Below are 15,801 nucleotides of genomic sequence, written 5' to 3' on the forward strand. Positions count from 1 at the left end.
TTACCATACTAGTCACCTTTCTTGCTGGGCTCATGAGTATGCTGATCGCTGTTTTCTTTATATTTCCTCCACAATGTTTCCTTTTTTTGCAGCTCTTGCTTTACATCCCTACTCCTAATTGTAGGGATGTAAAATTAGTAGCACAAGTACTACCTGAAATATCTGAACTACTGGATGAAGCTAGAAGCATTGGTAACTTAGAATCATTCTCTTCAAGTTCAAATGAAGAATTAGACTTTGAAGCTTACATGGACAAAACAGAATGTTCAAAAGTAAAGCGATGTCACTTATGCATGGGAAAAACTAGTAAATATCAAAAGAAGGGAATTTCAGCAAGAGTTTTTTAAAGGATTAAAAGAAGAGGAAAAGTATGACTGCTCATAATTTTTGAATGGTATCCAGAAAATTTACCGACAACAATTTATCAAAAGACAATAATGAATGACAATTTATCGAAAAACAATTAATTGAATAAACCATAAATTGAAAGACAGTTCATTGAACAACAGTTAATTGAAAACACAATTTGTTGAATAATTGTAGAACAACATGGTTTCCTATTGTCTTTCTTGTCCAATAAGTGTTTCCTGTCTGTAAATATGTGTTCATGGGACTGGTTTGCCTGTTTCCGAGAGGAAAAACCCCACCATCTCTGTATAAAGCCTGCTAACTTGCCTTCAGCTGAAGAGGACCGATAATAATTATTCGTGCCATAGATGGGATTCCAACCCAAGTCTTTTAACTAAAGGGCTTCATTTATACTGACTGAACTACAAAGGCTCCATTATTATTATTACTATTAGTAGTAGTAGTATTAGTATGTGACTTCTACACACACACACACCAGTGATATGGGATGAATTTTACTCATATTTGGTATTTGAAATTTTTACAAAAATTTTTCGAACTATTTCAGTTTTTAGTTCAGCTATATTTTGGACAACGTGTCGAAATTATATATTACAATAACTCTTAGACTTAGTGGAATTTGAAGAAGTTGTCTGTGCAGTTCAGTTTTAGTTCCAACTGGATCACTTTTATTATTACATTTTCACAAAGAAAAATTATATTAGTAATTTTGCTCTGGCCAGATGAAATTTTATAGTTAAGATCTATATTACAATTTGTCAGTTTCTTCTTATTATTATTATTTGACACCTCCAGGGAGTCTAAGGACTCATCAAGAGGGCACCTGCTCTACAATTCCGTCTCCACTATTCAATCACCAACTGACCACAACTATGCCAATGCCATCTACTGCCAACCACTACTAGCATTTCCACAGACAATCCCAAACATCCATACCCACGGTGGGATTCGAACCTGCAGCCTTTTGGCTGGAGAGCAGATACGCTATCCACTCGGCCAACCAGGCTGTTTTGATTTCAATCTGACCATTGTTGTTGTTGTGAAAAAATTAGGTAGAATAAAATTTGTTGTCCAGAGATCACTATGATATCTTATGATATAATATGATCACTATGTTATAATCATCACTATGATATAGAAAATCACTATGAACACAATCAAGCAATATATATACTTACAGAAAATTTGTTCTAAAATACAACAAAATAATTATTACATCTTAATGACTACTTATGCATGTTGTCTGTATCTTGAGTAACGTTAGACCAAACACTTTTAATAATAGTTTGCAAGAAAAATTATTGGTGAATAGTTTTTTGAATCAATCGCATTTGTAACAAATTCTCGTGCAATTAACTGTGGTTCGACAAATTGTTTATTCGATAAATTACCTTTTGGATTAATTACCATTCTTTAAATTGTTATTCGATGAATTGCCATTTGGCAAACTGTTTTATGATTAACCGTTTTCGGTGAATTTTCATGGAACCTTTTTGAATATAGCAAAGCAAGGCAAATAGCATACTAGCATATTATGAGGTGTGTGTGTGGGGGGGGTGCCACTTTGAACTATATGCAGCTATTAAAACATTTTCAGCAATCTGAGCTATAAATATAGTAAAAGATAAAAGCAAAATATTCATTAATTCAAGAAGCATGCTCAATATTTTGAAATAGTAGTTTGGGGTGCTATACATGCATATTTTTGCTTAATTAATTTATTTAAAGAATTTATTTTTTAAATAATAATTTAACTTAGCTTGACAAGCAGTTTAACTGTTGTTTCTATTGAACTATTAATCTAGATAAACAGAAATGACAGTTTTCCAAAAAAAAGTGTGTAAAGTTATAAATTAATTAGTTATAAAATTCATCCTACTTATAAAATTTTCTTACTAATAAAATATCTTTTAATTATATACATTTAAATTCTTTATAAATAGTTTATGTTTATTAATATAACCTATTTAAATAGGCACACATCCCAAATCTGATGGAGCTGAGATTAAACCCAAAAGGAATGCTGTACTTACCAGACAGCATTCAGTGCCATCTTCACTTCTTTCCTCTGTTCATCAGTATAGCAGGTTTGCTTGCCTTATTTCTAATATCAGCTGTATTTATTATTATTATATTAGTAACATAGATTTTGTGATTATATAACAAAAGCTTAGTTAAGTATCAGCCAGTAATAAAAGTGAAAATGTCAATAAGGGGAAAAATTTATTTTGTAAAATGCATCTAAATAGCCAGAATTCAAGCACCTGCATATTGATAACGATTAAAAATAAATAAATAAATATACACACACACACACACACACACACACACACATATATGTATATATATATATATATATGTATGTATATAAGAAATTAATCTCACATGATGTATCTTCTGATTCCATGGAAGCCCAGAAATAATACTTATAAGTGTTTTGTTTCCTTTTATAATTCTTCTTGTATCTCTCTCTCTCTCTATGAAGAAACTACTCAACCCAACACTCTGGATCTTTTCTTAACCAGTCCACCTTTTGAATATACTACCAATGTGACTGCTCTTTTTGGTAATTCAGATCACCATCTTCTCATCCTAGTTTCAACTCTAGTGGAGCACTCTTCCCTCAGCAATTCACAAATTCAAGTATTTTGACACTGCAACAGTGTTAAGTGGGAAGATCTCTGAGGTTTTTTACTCCCTCTTTCCATAGTCAGACTACTGTTTCCAGTTCAGATCCAGATACTTGTTGTCATCTTCTTACATAAATTATCTATGTTGAAATGAGGACCTTCACTCTCACTCTGTTCAAAATTCCTATGCGATATCCTGGCAATGGTTTCCAAAAAAGTATTTTTCCAGTCCAATGGAAAAAAAAAAAAACAGCTTATCATAAATGGCTTCATTCAGCTTCCAGTTTCATTCACAGCCAACACTGAAGTCTGCAACACTTGCAGAACTATCATTCACTGGACTGAGTCTGACTTTGAAAAGGCTAAACATAGAAAAATCACCACTTCTGCCAATGGCAGTCATGCCTTCTAGTTGCTTATAAAAACTGTTAGATGCAATTTATTTCCATCTGTGCTCCATCTCTCTTATTCTCACCCACCCACCCACCCACATGGTAATGTTGCAATATCAGCTAAGAATAAAGCTGACCTCTTAGCATCAACCTTCTCATCCAGTGCTCCATAGATTACCAAGCAGTCACCTCCTTCTTGACTTAGAGCATTTCATTGCATGCATTCTGTGGCCTTCCGCCAAAAAGACAACATTGGAAAAGTCCTCAACAATCCGGATACCAAAAATGCCCTGTTTCTAATATCTCATGAGTTGGTTGTGCTCAAGAGATGTGCTTTTGAACAGCTGTCCTTTATCATCTCTGCACTATGTTATACTCAGCTAGCCTCCATTCTACAGCATGGTATAAAGCCCATATAGAGCAAATTCCAAAAGTTGGGTGATAAATAACTATCATCAAACTATAACCCATTGTTCTCACCTCTGTGTTGTTTAATGTAATGGAAAAGGTTATTAACAGTCAAACTCTTTGATACCTGAAGAACTAGCAACTAATCAGTGACCACCAAAATGAATTTTGCCAACCAAGATCCATAACAGATCTCCTTCTGGACATATGCCCAAAGATAAGTTTGGTGATACCTGTGCTGTTGCACTTCATGTTTAAAATTCATTCGAAGGTTTAGCATCAAGGGTATCTCAGAAAATTGCCATCATAATCTACTTTCCTTCCTTCCTTTGTAGTTGAACTGTCAATTTTTTTTCTTTAGAGTCGTTCACTGCACGTTATAGTGAAGAAGGTAATCTTTTCATATTTTCCAACTGATGCAGATGTTCTTTAGTCTGTTATTTTGTGCACACTCTTCCTCATATACATAGATGAACTTCTCTTACTGACCTCAAATGATGATAGTGCTTTCCACTCACTCTCCATCATCTCAAGCTTCATGATTATCCATCTCATGAGGCAATAACAACCTAGTTGCTTTCAGGGTTCCACAACATGGTTTGGTCTTTTTGCTCAGGGAAAACAACATAGTTCTTCTCTCCTTACCTTTAACCACATTGCTGTCAATATGGATAAAATACATCACTCCTCTACACTTTGTATCCATCATATATTTCAATGTAATATCAATAGTGTTACAATTTTAATATGCACTTCGCATCCATGGTTACCTGGACGTATACGTAGGCTGTTCAATAAGTAATAAGACTATATTTATACAGAAAACAGATTACCTTTAATCGTCATCATTTACATGGTCTTTTTCGAAGTAACGACTGTGAGACGCGATGCATTTGTCCCAATGTTGCGTCCACTTCTTAAACACGTGAAAGTCCGTTTTTTGAGAGTTCTTTCAAAACCACCTCCGCAGCTTTCACACGTGCTTTGTTGCTTTCAAAATGACAGCCTCTTAGTAGTTTCTTGAGCTGAGGAAACAGCCAGAAATCACACGGTGTGAGATCAGGACTGTATGGAGGATGTGGTAGGATATCTGTGTTGTTCTTCTATATGTTGTTGTTCTGCAATATGTGGCCTTGCATTATTGTGGTGCAATAAGAAGCCATTCTTCAGCAATGGACACTTCCTTTTGCTGTGCTTGATGATAATCGCTGCTGTGTTGATCATTGTCTCTGTGATGAACGTTGAGGGTCTTTCCTCACATTCAAGATCTTCCACATTTTGCTTTCCTTCCTTAAAAGTTTTATGCCAGCAAAAAACACTTGCCCTCGACATTGCTTCATTGTGAAAAGCTTCGCGTATCATGTTAAAAGTGTCTGATGCCGATTTTTGCAAATGCACACAAAATTTAATCACATAACGCTGTTCCAAGGACGCTTCCATTTCGAAGACTGGTCGCACCTCGTAGGCACGCCGATGAGTACTTGCGTTTAGTCACGTGACACTCTGGCACATCAGCCTGTATATGCCATCTATCAACCTCTTTTGTTAATACATACAGCAGCATTTCTTTATTCCACAGAAATTAATATTGTGATAGTGGTTCCAAGGACACTTCCATTTCGAAGACTGGTCACACCTCGTAGGCGTGCGATGAGCACTTGCATTTAGTCACGTGACACTCTGGCACATCAGCCCGTATACACCATCTATCAACCTTGTTTGTTAATACATACAGCAGCATTTCTTTATTCCACAGAAATTAATATTATGATAGTGGTTTTGCCACAGTAAAATTAGTCTTATTATTTATTGAACAGCCCACGTATATATGTCTTTGCCTGTTGGGTGGTTAATAATGCTCAGCTTAACAGTTAAGACCAGATCTCTTCTAAGACTGGATTTTGCTCCTAGACTTTTCTGGCATAATTCAAGTGTGACTTCTGTAGCACTCTTGAATTTAAAAAAATAAATTAAAAAAAAAAAAACATAGGCATCATTGTGCAATCCTTTTCATCTGCCAATTACTTATTCTTTAGAAATCTCAAATTCATCCAACCTTGGGATACTGTTCTCACATTGGATTGGTGCATTTAAAATCTCTAAAAATTCTTAATGTGCTGTTTAGAAGGAAGTGGTTCAGTTGATTGACTCCTTCCCCCTTTCTTACGGACTCTCTTCAGAAGCCAATGTTTCATAGATGGTCAGAGATATTTTCATGGACAACTCTTCAACAAGACTAGTTTTTTCTTGCCCCCCCCCCCCTCCCATCTCTGCTAAATCTACATCAATATGAGTTGAACTTCTGATTCACCAAACCTGCTATTCTCTCTACCTCGCTTCTGTGGAACAGTGTTTTTCTCCCATGAAATATTCCCAAAAGCTACAACCTCCAGCTATTCAAAAAGAATATCAACAGATTGCATTGCTCTTTCGCCTTAGCCAACAGATGGTGTTTATTTGCTATAGGTCTTGTGGTCTGTCTTATGTAGAAATGAGATTAAAAAAAAAAAGAATCCATCATTCCATTTTTCTCTGTTACATCCTTACATTCCATTTTCCATAGTACCATTCACCCTGTTTGTCACAGGAATGCTTCAAAATTTTGTTTGTAAAATAAGATTTTATAAAAAGGATGAAAATTAGATTTAGGCAGTCTAGATTGTTCTATAGATAAATTCATTCTAACAAGATTTTTTGTATTCTTCTATTCAGTCAATGAGTCTTACTGATAGTTCTTAAATGCTATCATCATAAGATGAAAGTCCTAACCACACCAGAAGGTCTGGCATCCATGAGTACCAGAGTATCTTGCTGTGATGGTGGAGCAAATACTGGAAGATTTGAAAAGTGAAAAAGTACTCTTATGACAAATTCTAAATTTTCATAGGATATTAATGTTTGTTTTTCATAGAAAATCCATATATGTTAGTTAAACAGAAATAAAGTTACATAATCTTTTGGTTCTCTCCAAATCACTGGTATCCTGATCATAGACTGGGATGCCAATATTTTTTATTTTCTGAATCCATTGAATCAAATTTACTTTACAATGCTTATTGCAATATTGTGGAGTCCAGTTTTCATCTTTGTCCTTTATTTCACACCAAGACTAAAGAAAGGATACGGTTCTTGCTACATGAGGGATGTTGCATTGCTGCCTGATGCTCGTAAATGAATCACACACAACAGACATAACAAAAGCAGCTTGCATTTACAGCATCTGACTTTTGAAAACATCTGAGCGCAAGTGACAACTCTTCTGATAAACTGAGTTTGTATTATAGTATCAATCATAGGACAGGTTCAGGAAAATATTTTCCTGAACTTTTCAAACTTTTACATTTTAATATTTTTACTGAAATTTCAAACTTTGAAATTTTAAAGCTTAGTACTTCAAAATATTCATATTATTAATATGAAATTATAGTAAATATTAAAATAGTACTTTGGAATTTTAATATTATTATTAAGTAATTATTAATAATACTAAAAAACATAACTCTGTCTCGATATGGAGGTGGTGGCAGGTTTTTTTTTTTTTTTTCATCTTACATAACAGGCAAATCAGCTCAAAGAAAATACATACAATTTATAACCATGGTACATAATGTAGATAGGATTAAGAGATGTATAAATACTGTTTTACATTATGAGAAGAGGTCACTACCCAGACCGGTTTCAACCTTTTTTGAGGTCTCATCAGTGAGTAGGTAGACCTGGAATATCAAGGTTTTAATAGTTTCGGTTCACTTAAAACGTAGATAGGATTAACTTCCCTATTATAAGCAGCATCAAGTTTTGAGAAGTCAAGTTACTTGGCTGACAGGTGATTGTGCATAACACAACAGAGAAGATTTATTTTATTGCAGATTTGTACTCAGCACCTCCATACATTAAAATCACATAAATTAATTTCAGCAAATAAAAATGGTTTTCCTTTTTTGGTCGTTGTTATTATTATTATTGATATTGTAGACCTCCATGGAATCAAAAAAAAATCATTCCTGTCAGAACCACTGAGCCAAATAAGATATCTGTCATATTGCTCTTGAAACTCATTTTCTCTCTCTTCACAAACCACTTTGGAAATAAATTCCACTTACCGTTCTTCACGTAAAAAATCTGCTTCTCGGTTCCTTTCTCACCATACTATTTTTACGTTGGATATAATAAGAAATTTAAAATCATAAATGATTCAAAAACATCTAAGTACAAGTGAAAGCTATAATATCTAATTGAATTTGTAGATAAGGGGGGGGGGAGGGAGAGAGAGAAGGTCCATTGCTTTCATTTTTTTTGCACCACAGTAGTCATTATGGAATTGGTAGGAAGTGCTTCTAAAATGCTCTCTGGTCAGTTGGTGGGAACATCTAGTTGTCTACCACATGTGAATACTTCAGTGCTTATCTGATATAAATATAAATGTAATATTAAGTTTGTATAACCCAGTAGTTCTAAACCTTTTTTGGATCGTGCCCCACCTCAACACCTCAAAGATTTTGATCTCCCCCCCCCCAGCATAATAGTCAACCAAGTTCTGAAAATGCATAATATGAATAGGTATTTTAAATAAAAAAGGAACATAGGTAAAACTGCTTTTAATTTGACTTTCTTCAATGAATATAAATTTTATATTATACTTTGTATATTATAAACATAAATCGAACTCAACTCGGGGAAAATAAAATCCAAGTTAATGTGATCCTTGAGTTTGATGTCTGCTGCAAAGAGTTTTTATTTGAGGTACTAATTTAGTCAGTAGTCAATTTCAATCTCAAATCACCACGGTTTGTGATATCCAGATGATTTCTTTTTTTCAGTAACAAATCATTTACAGCACTAAAGCCACATTCAACTAAATATGACGATGGGAAGGGCAACAGTAATTTTCTTGCAAAACTAGTTGAATTTGGGTATTTCGTTTCTGTCTCATCATAAAGCCACACCATTGTTCCTTTTATGCGGAATAAAGTTCTAATAGACTCATCATTTTGCATTTCTTGATACAGCATGGCCACAACAGTTAGGTCCACTAGCATTGGCTGAGTTATTCAAGATGGAAATTAATTTCTTTTAAATCAGCAAATCTGTCATTTAAATCACAGACCATTTTGCTTAGGTGATTAACAATAACAAGTACAGCAGCATCAGTTACCTCACACTTATTCAGCCAATAAAATTGGTCAGATTTTTTTGACTAAAACATTATTTTGATATGATTGCAGAAATGCAATGAAACCCAATTTCTTGGCCTTTGCATCAAAAAGGGTCTTATTTGCTTCTTGTAGTTGCTTATTTAACATATTCAGTTTTTCAAAGATATCTGTCAAATAACTCACAAATGCATGACCATCAACTGTTTGTAAGAGTTTCATTTCAAGTTTGTCATTCAAAAACTTCCTTGCGACAGCCACCTCACCTCGGTGTGAAGCAGTAGTCTTACATGGTCAGCAGCTTTATCCTCGCAAAATTGTTTGAAGAGATGCTCACATTTGGCATTAGCTTTGATAGTGTTGATACATTTTATAATCGAATTCATATCTCATTTAGAACAGGTGAAAGTTTTTTTTAAAACTAAATTTTCTCTGTGAATAACACAATGCACAAGCAACATTTCAGGATTGTTATCCTTCATTAATTTTAAACAGCCACGTTTCTTGCCCATCATAACAGGCGCACCATCTGTAGCACAAGATGTAATATTTTTCATTGATATTTGAGCTTCATCTAAATAATTTTTGAGTTTATTGTATATACATCAATGGTAGTAGTGGTGGTTTCCAATGCTTCACAGAACAACTCTTCAGTAAATTCACCATTATCAATATATCTTATATAGGCCATCAATACAGCCTCACTGTCTCTTACAGTTGATTCATTCAACTGTATTGAGAATTTCCTTGATCTCAACTTTTCAATAAGTTGTGTTTCCACATCTTTAGCCATCTCATCTATTCTTCTGCGAAGAGTGTCATTGCTCAATGTCATTCCTTTGATAACTTTGTCATCTTTCTCCAGAACTGTTTTGAAAAATGTTGATATCGCTGGTTTAATTAAATCCTCCCCTATAGTATGATTTTTTCCAGATTTAGCTATGAGCAGAGAAATTTCATAACTAGCTCCAAGAATACGATTTTGGGTAGCGTACAGAGAACAATGAATCTGTTGTTGATCTTTTCTCAAACTTCTCCTTTAGAGACTTAAATTGGTTCAATCATAGTTCACATAAGCGCTATGTTTTGCCTTCAAAAGTGCTTCGAGATGACCTTTTTTCATTGATTCGTTGGTCAAGCAATGTTCGCACAATAGACAGAGTGGTGACCGTTCATCCTGAGGGGTGGGTAGGAAACCAAACTTCAAATACTCATCTGAATACTAACAAACTTTTTTCTTGCTTGCATTGGGTCAAAGCTGTATAACTGAGAAGAGATCTCCACATAGCCTTTAAAGGAATGCGGAGAACCGACCAGGGCTTCTGACCTAATGTCCAATCTTCACCTTCTCATGGTGCACCCTGGTGGGTATCTACCTGGATACTGAACGAACGAGGATGGGCTGGCAATTTGGGATTTACCCAACCAAATTGTATTCTTATTGGTTAAACCAAAATACAAAATGATAGTACAACATGACAAAATTTCATGCCGGCTGTGGCATTGCCCGGTTAAACAAGGCCTCTGTTGTTTTCGCCAAGGAACCAGGGTGAACAGCGAAAAGTCAGCTACTGGAACAAATCTGAAAACACACCCCAACTCAACATCGCTAGAGTTAAAGATCAGTACTATCAATGTAAGAAGCCTGAATGGCAAAGAAATGGAGCTAGCTGAGGAATTAGATAAGTACCAGATCGACATAATAGGGGTGACTGAAACAAAAAAGACAAAAACTGATGAGATCTTTCTGAGCAATAAATACAAAATGTTATATTCAGCCAATGACAATCAAGGAAAAGAAGGAGTAGCCAAAGTATTCAACACAAAATATGAGGCTAATCTTATTGAATGGCAGGCAGTCTCAAGTAGCGTAATGTGGGCAAATATCAGAATGGGGAACTGGACAATGAGACTTATTTGTGCCTATGGTCCCACAGAAGGTTCTACTAAGTTAGAAGTGGAGAAATTTTTCGATGCTTTAGAAAAAGCAACTGACACAATGAAAAAGGAAAAGTTGGTCCTTGTTTGGGATCTAAATAGCAGAGTAGGAAATGATTGTCAGACATACAAAAATATTTGGGGAAAATTTGGAGAAAAGAGCAAAGCTAATAATAATGGCAAATACCTGTTGGATTTCTGATCAGGACATGGACTGGTTATTACTAACACAATGTTCCAACATGAAAACCAGGGTGAACAGCGAAAAGTCAGCTACTGGAACAAATCTGAAAACACACCCCAACTCAACATCGCTAGAGTTAAAGATCAGTACTATCAATGTAAGAAGCCTGAATGGCAAAGAAATGGAGCTAGCTGAGGAATTAGATAAGTACCAGATCGACATAATAGGGGTGACTGAAACAAAAAAGACAAAAACTGATGAGATCTTTCTGAGCAATAAATACAAAATGTTATATTCAGCCAATGACAATCAAGGAAAAGAAGGAGTAGCCAAAGTATTCAACACAAAATATGAGGCTAATCTTATTGAATGGCAGGCAGTCTCAAGTAGCGTAATGTGGGCAAATATCAGAATGGGGAACTGGACAATGAGACTTATTTGTGCCTATGGTCCCACAGAAGGTTCTACTAAGTTAGAAGTGGAGAAATTTTTCGATGCTTTAGAAAAAGCAACTGACACAATGAAAAAGGAAAAGTTGGTCCTTGTTTGGGATCTAAATAGCAGAGTAGGAAATGATTGTCAGACATACAAAAATATTTGGGGAAAATTTGGAGAAAAGAGCAAAGCTAATAATAATGGCAAATACCTGTTGGATTTCTGATCAGGACATGGACTGGTTATTACTAACACAATGTTCCAACATGAAAACCAGGGTGAACAGCGAAAAGTCAGCTACTGGAACAAATCTGAAAACACACCCCAACTCAACATCGCTAGAGTAAAAGATCAGTACTATCAATGTAAGAAGCCTGAATGGCAAAGAAATGGAGCTAGCTGAGGAATTAGATAAGTACCAGATCGACATAATAGGGGTGACTGAAACAAAAAAGACAAAAACTGATGAGATCTTTCTGAGCAATAAATACAAAATGTTATATTCAGCCAATGACAATCAAGGAAAAGAAGGAGTAGCCAAAGTATTCAACACAAAATATGAGGCTAATCTTATTGAATGGCAGGCAGTCTCAAGTAGCGTAATGTGGGCAAATATCAGAATGGGGAACTGGACAATGAGACTTATTTGTGCCTATGGTCCCACAGAAGGTTCTACTAAGTTAGAAGTGGAGAAATTTTTCGATGCTTTAGAAAAAGCAACTGACACAATGAAAAAGGAAAAGTTGGTCCTTGTTTGGGATCTAAATAGCAGAGTAGGAAATGATTGTCAGACATACAAAAATATTTGGGGAAAATTTGGAGAAAAGAGCAAAGCTAATAATAATGGCAAATACCTGTTGGATTTCTGATCAGGACATGGACTGGTTATTACTAACACAATGTTCCAACATGAAAATGTGCACAAATTCACATGGACAGAAGAGGCAAGGAATAAGAAAAGTCTCATTGCTATGTTATTGTTGATAGTGATGTTTTCTCCCTGGTGCAGGACACCAGAGTGTACAGAGAATTTGAAATTGGAAGTGATCGCTATTTAGTCTTGAGCAGGATAAAATTGAATTTCATATTGAAAAGAATAACATGTAAGAAAGTTTTAAAGTGAATCAAAGTTGAGCAGCTCTCAGATATGAAATGTAGACTAAAATACACAAAGATTATTGAAGAAAAAATGAAGGAGATTCAGAACAGGAACCAAACCTTGGAGATTCAGTGGCAAACCTTGAAGAAAACCCTGATTGATTCAGCCAGAGTGAGGTTGTCTGCAAGGATAGAAAAATCAGAACTCTATGGTGGATACAGGAAGTAAAAGAGGCAGTGAAGGAAAAGAAGAAAGCATATCAAAAGTTCCTGGCAAATAAGTCAGCTTGTGCTCTTAGAGAATACAGAGACAGTAAGAAAGCTAAACACTGTGTAAAACTAGCTAAACACAAGTCTTGGGAGGACTTTGGCAAGAACATACAAAATAAATATCAAGATGATGGCAAAATATTCTAGAGGTTGTTGAAGAAGCTCAGAAATGGAGGAAACAGTGCTGTAAAAAGAATTGGAGATGATAAAGGTGACATGAAAACAGGAGAAAGAGATATCCTTGAAGTATGGAGTAATTACTTTGAAAAATTGCTAAATGAAGCAAGCAGTGATAGCACAGTGGTAAAAAACACTCAACAGGCATACAGTCAGGAATATATATCCATACTTGAAGTAGAAAAAGCCATCAAAGGCTTGAAATGTGGAAAGGCAGCAGAAGTAGATGATATTCGACCAGAAATGCTGAAGTATGGAGGTATAAAAGTCTTACAGTGGCTGCACTGCGTAGTTCAGAATGCCTGGACAGAGGTACGAATTCCCAATGATTGGAGTAGAGCTCTAATAGTACCCATATATAAAAAGGGAAATAAAACTGAACGTGAGAATTACGAGTGTTCCTGGTAAGATATATGCAAGTATACTTGAGAAAAACGGTTGAGAAGAATCGTGGAAGAAATGCTTGGTGAAGAAAAAGCTGAATTCAGGTCAAATAGAGGCTGTCAGGATCAGATCTTCACTTTACGACAAATAGTGGAAAAATCAAGGGAATATAACAGAGATCTGTATTTAAGTTTTGTTGATTTGGAAAAGACATATGACAAGGTGCCAAGAGAGAAGCTATTCAATACGCTGCAGTTATATGGTGTCAATGGGGCATTATATCAAGCAATACTTAGTCTTTATTAGAGTTGTAAGTCAGCAGTTAGAATTGAAGGAAGTACAGGAAGATGGTTTAATTTTAAATCTGGTATGAGACAAGGGTGTACATTATCCCCTCTGTTATTCATTATCTACATGGATCACATTATGAAGAAAAGTGGTATTAAACATGATATCAAAATTGGAGATGTTAATGTTAGCTCTTTGCTTTATGCAGATGATGTTATACTTCTAAATAAATCCATTACAAGTGTGCAAGATTCTCTGACTAAATTGAATAACTGTTGTAATAGATATAGTATGAAGGTCAGCAATAAAAAGACAAAGACAATGAAAATAGGCAGAATCATTGAAATTGTCAACTGCATTGTGAAAGGAGAACCTGTGGAACAAGTAAAACATTTCAGCTACTTAAGCACGATTTGTAGTGAAGATGGTAAATTAAATATAGAAATAGACAACAGAATTAACAAAGCTGGTATGGTAGGAAGTCAATTGAATATTTTCATATGGAATAAGAGAGAAATTAGTAGGAACACTAAATTAGCTGTATACAAGACAGTGTTTCAACTAGTTTTAACTTATGGATCTGAGAGCTGGGTCAGAAATAAAACACTTAACGAACGACTACAGACTGCAGATATGAGAGTCCTGAGAAAGATTATAGGCATGAACAGATGGCATCAATGGTAATATCATATTAAAAATCAGGATATTAGGAAAGAACTTGACATTCAAGATTGTGTTAGCAGAGCTAATCTCAGGTGGTTTGGTCACTTAAACAGAATGGGCGAGGAAAGATTAGCAAAACAAGTGTTATCTGCCAAGTTGGCAGGAAAACGACCCAGAGGAAGACCAAGATTGATACGGTACAAAGTGCCTTAGACGATAGAAATATAAGATCTGATAATGTTGGAGTCTTGACAAGTAACAGACTGATTTGGAGGAAAATTGTAGATAAGAAGTTAGTAATGATGTAAATTTTTGATGTAGTACTATCATATCCTGTACAACCCTTGAGGGTACATGGCAGGCATTTGATGATGATGATGCATGGGATTAACAACTGAAAGGAAAAAAATAGGTCTATAAAGTATACTACGCATATGTGGATTATATAAGGAAATTAATGGTGCATAACATGTATTTATATTACAAGTTCTACAAAGACATATAATAAATAAAAAGTTTACATAATAAAAACGTAAAATTTTAAAAGTCTACTGTCACAAGCAGAGAAAAAAACAACAATGAAATATGAGAGCTTATGTTCATGTTTTCACCTGTCAAACAAACCTAATACACTTGTGGCAATTGTATTAGGTTCGTAGCAACTTTTGGCTAACCATAAAACTAAAAACATGTAAAAATGTTACATAAAAATGCCTGCTAGCATAAAAAACATTGACAGTACATAAAAAAATTAAACAAACTTGCCTAGTTGTTTCTGCAACAAAAACTGCATAATGTTAAATTGGCACTGTTTACTTTTCAGAAGTGATGGGTGCTACGATCTAACCTTAACACACTTACGGCACCAATTATTTATGTTGACTGCTGTATAGTCCGACCCCAAAAGTGAGAGCTACCGGTGACGTACTGCCAAGAAGAGTCAATTCATGTTGAAGGGGAGAAAGAAATAAGGCGATGTACGAATTGGTCACCAACATGTGACTAATCACGTGCTTTATATGTAAAATTTTGCAACTGTTATACAAGGAAAATAGTTACTGATTTAAAAACTACAATGATCATAAAAGAGAAGTTAATTTTCCAACGTGTAATAATAAACACTCATCCCACAATACGGATTTATTACCCTATTATCAGAATGGATTCTCTTTCTTTTGACATGTGGAGAAGTGTTGAAGGGTCTCGTATCTGTGGGCGTACTATACTAGTGTTGCCAGCGTTTTTCTTTTTCTCGGAAATTCAGAATTGCAACATCGATAATTTATCTCCGACAAAGTCGATTTCTAATTGCCTCCCAAAATATTCAAATTGTTGCCCTGTGGAGTGTATGTCCCACGTTGAAAAACACTGGTATAACATAATAATCAGTCTGTTATAGTAAAGTCTGATAA

At 35.0% G+C, this 15,801-nt stretch overlaps 1 protein-coding gene across 2 annotated transcripts in view; it reads left to right on the forward strand.

The window, feature by feature from the left end:
• LOC150102217 (SANT and BTB domain regulator of class switch recombination) overlaps nt 1-15,801 on the forward strand; it is a 213,683-nt gene that overhangs the window by 181,688 nt on the left and 16,194 nt on the right. For both annotated transcript variants that reach the window (XM_090399431.1, XM_090399432.1), the window contains exon 13: nt 2,345-2,456. In XM_090399431.1, coding sequence (XP_090255557.1) covers nt 2,345-2,456 — 112 coding nt within the window. The remainder of the gene's footprint in view (nt 1-2,344; nt 2,457-15,801) is intronic.

This window comes from Typopeltis vanoorti, chromosome 10 (genome assembly GCF_054136105.1).
Source record: "Typopeltis vanoorti isolate ZY-2024b chromosome 10, IOZ_Tvanoo_1.0, whole genome shotgun sequence".
In the NCBI taxonomy this organism is placed as follows: domain Eukaryota; kingdom Metazoa; phylum Arthropoda; class Arachnida; order Uropygi; family Thelyphonidae; genus Typopeltis; species Typopeltis vanoorti.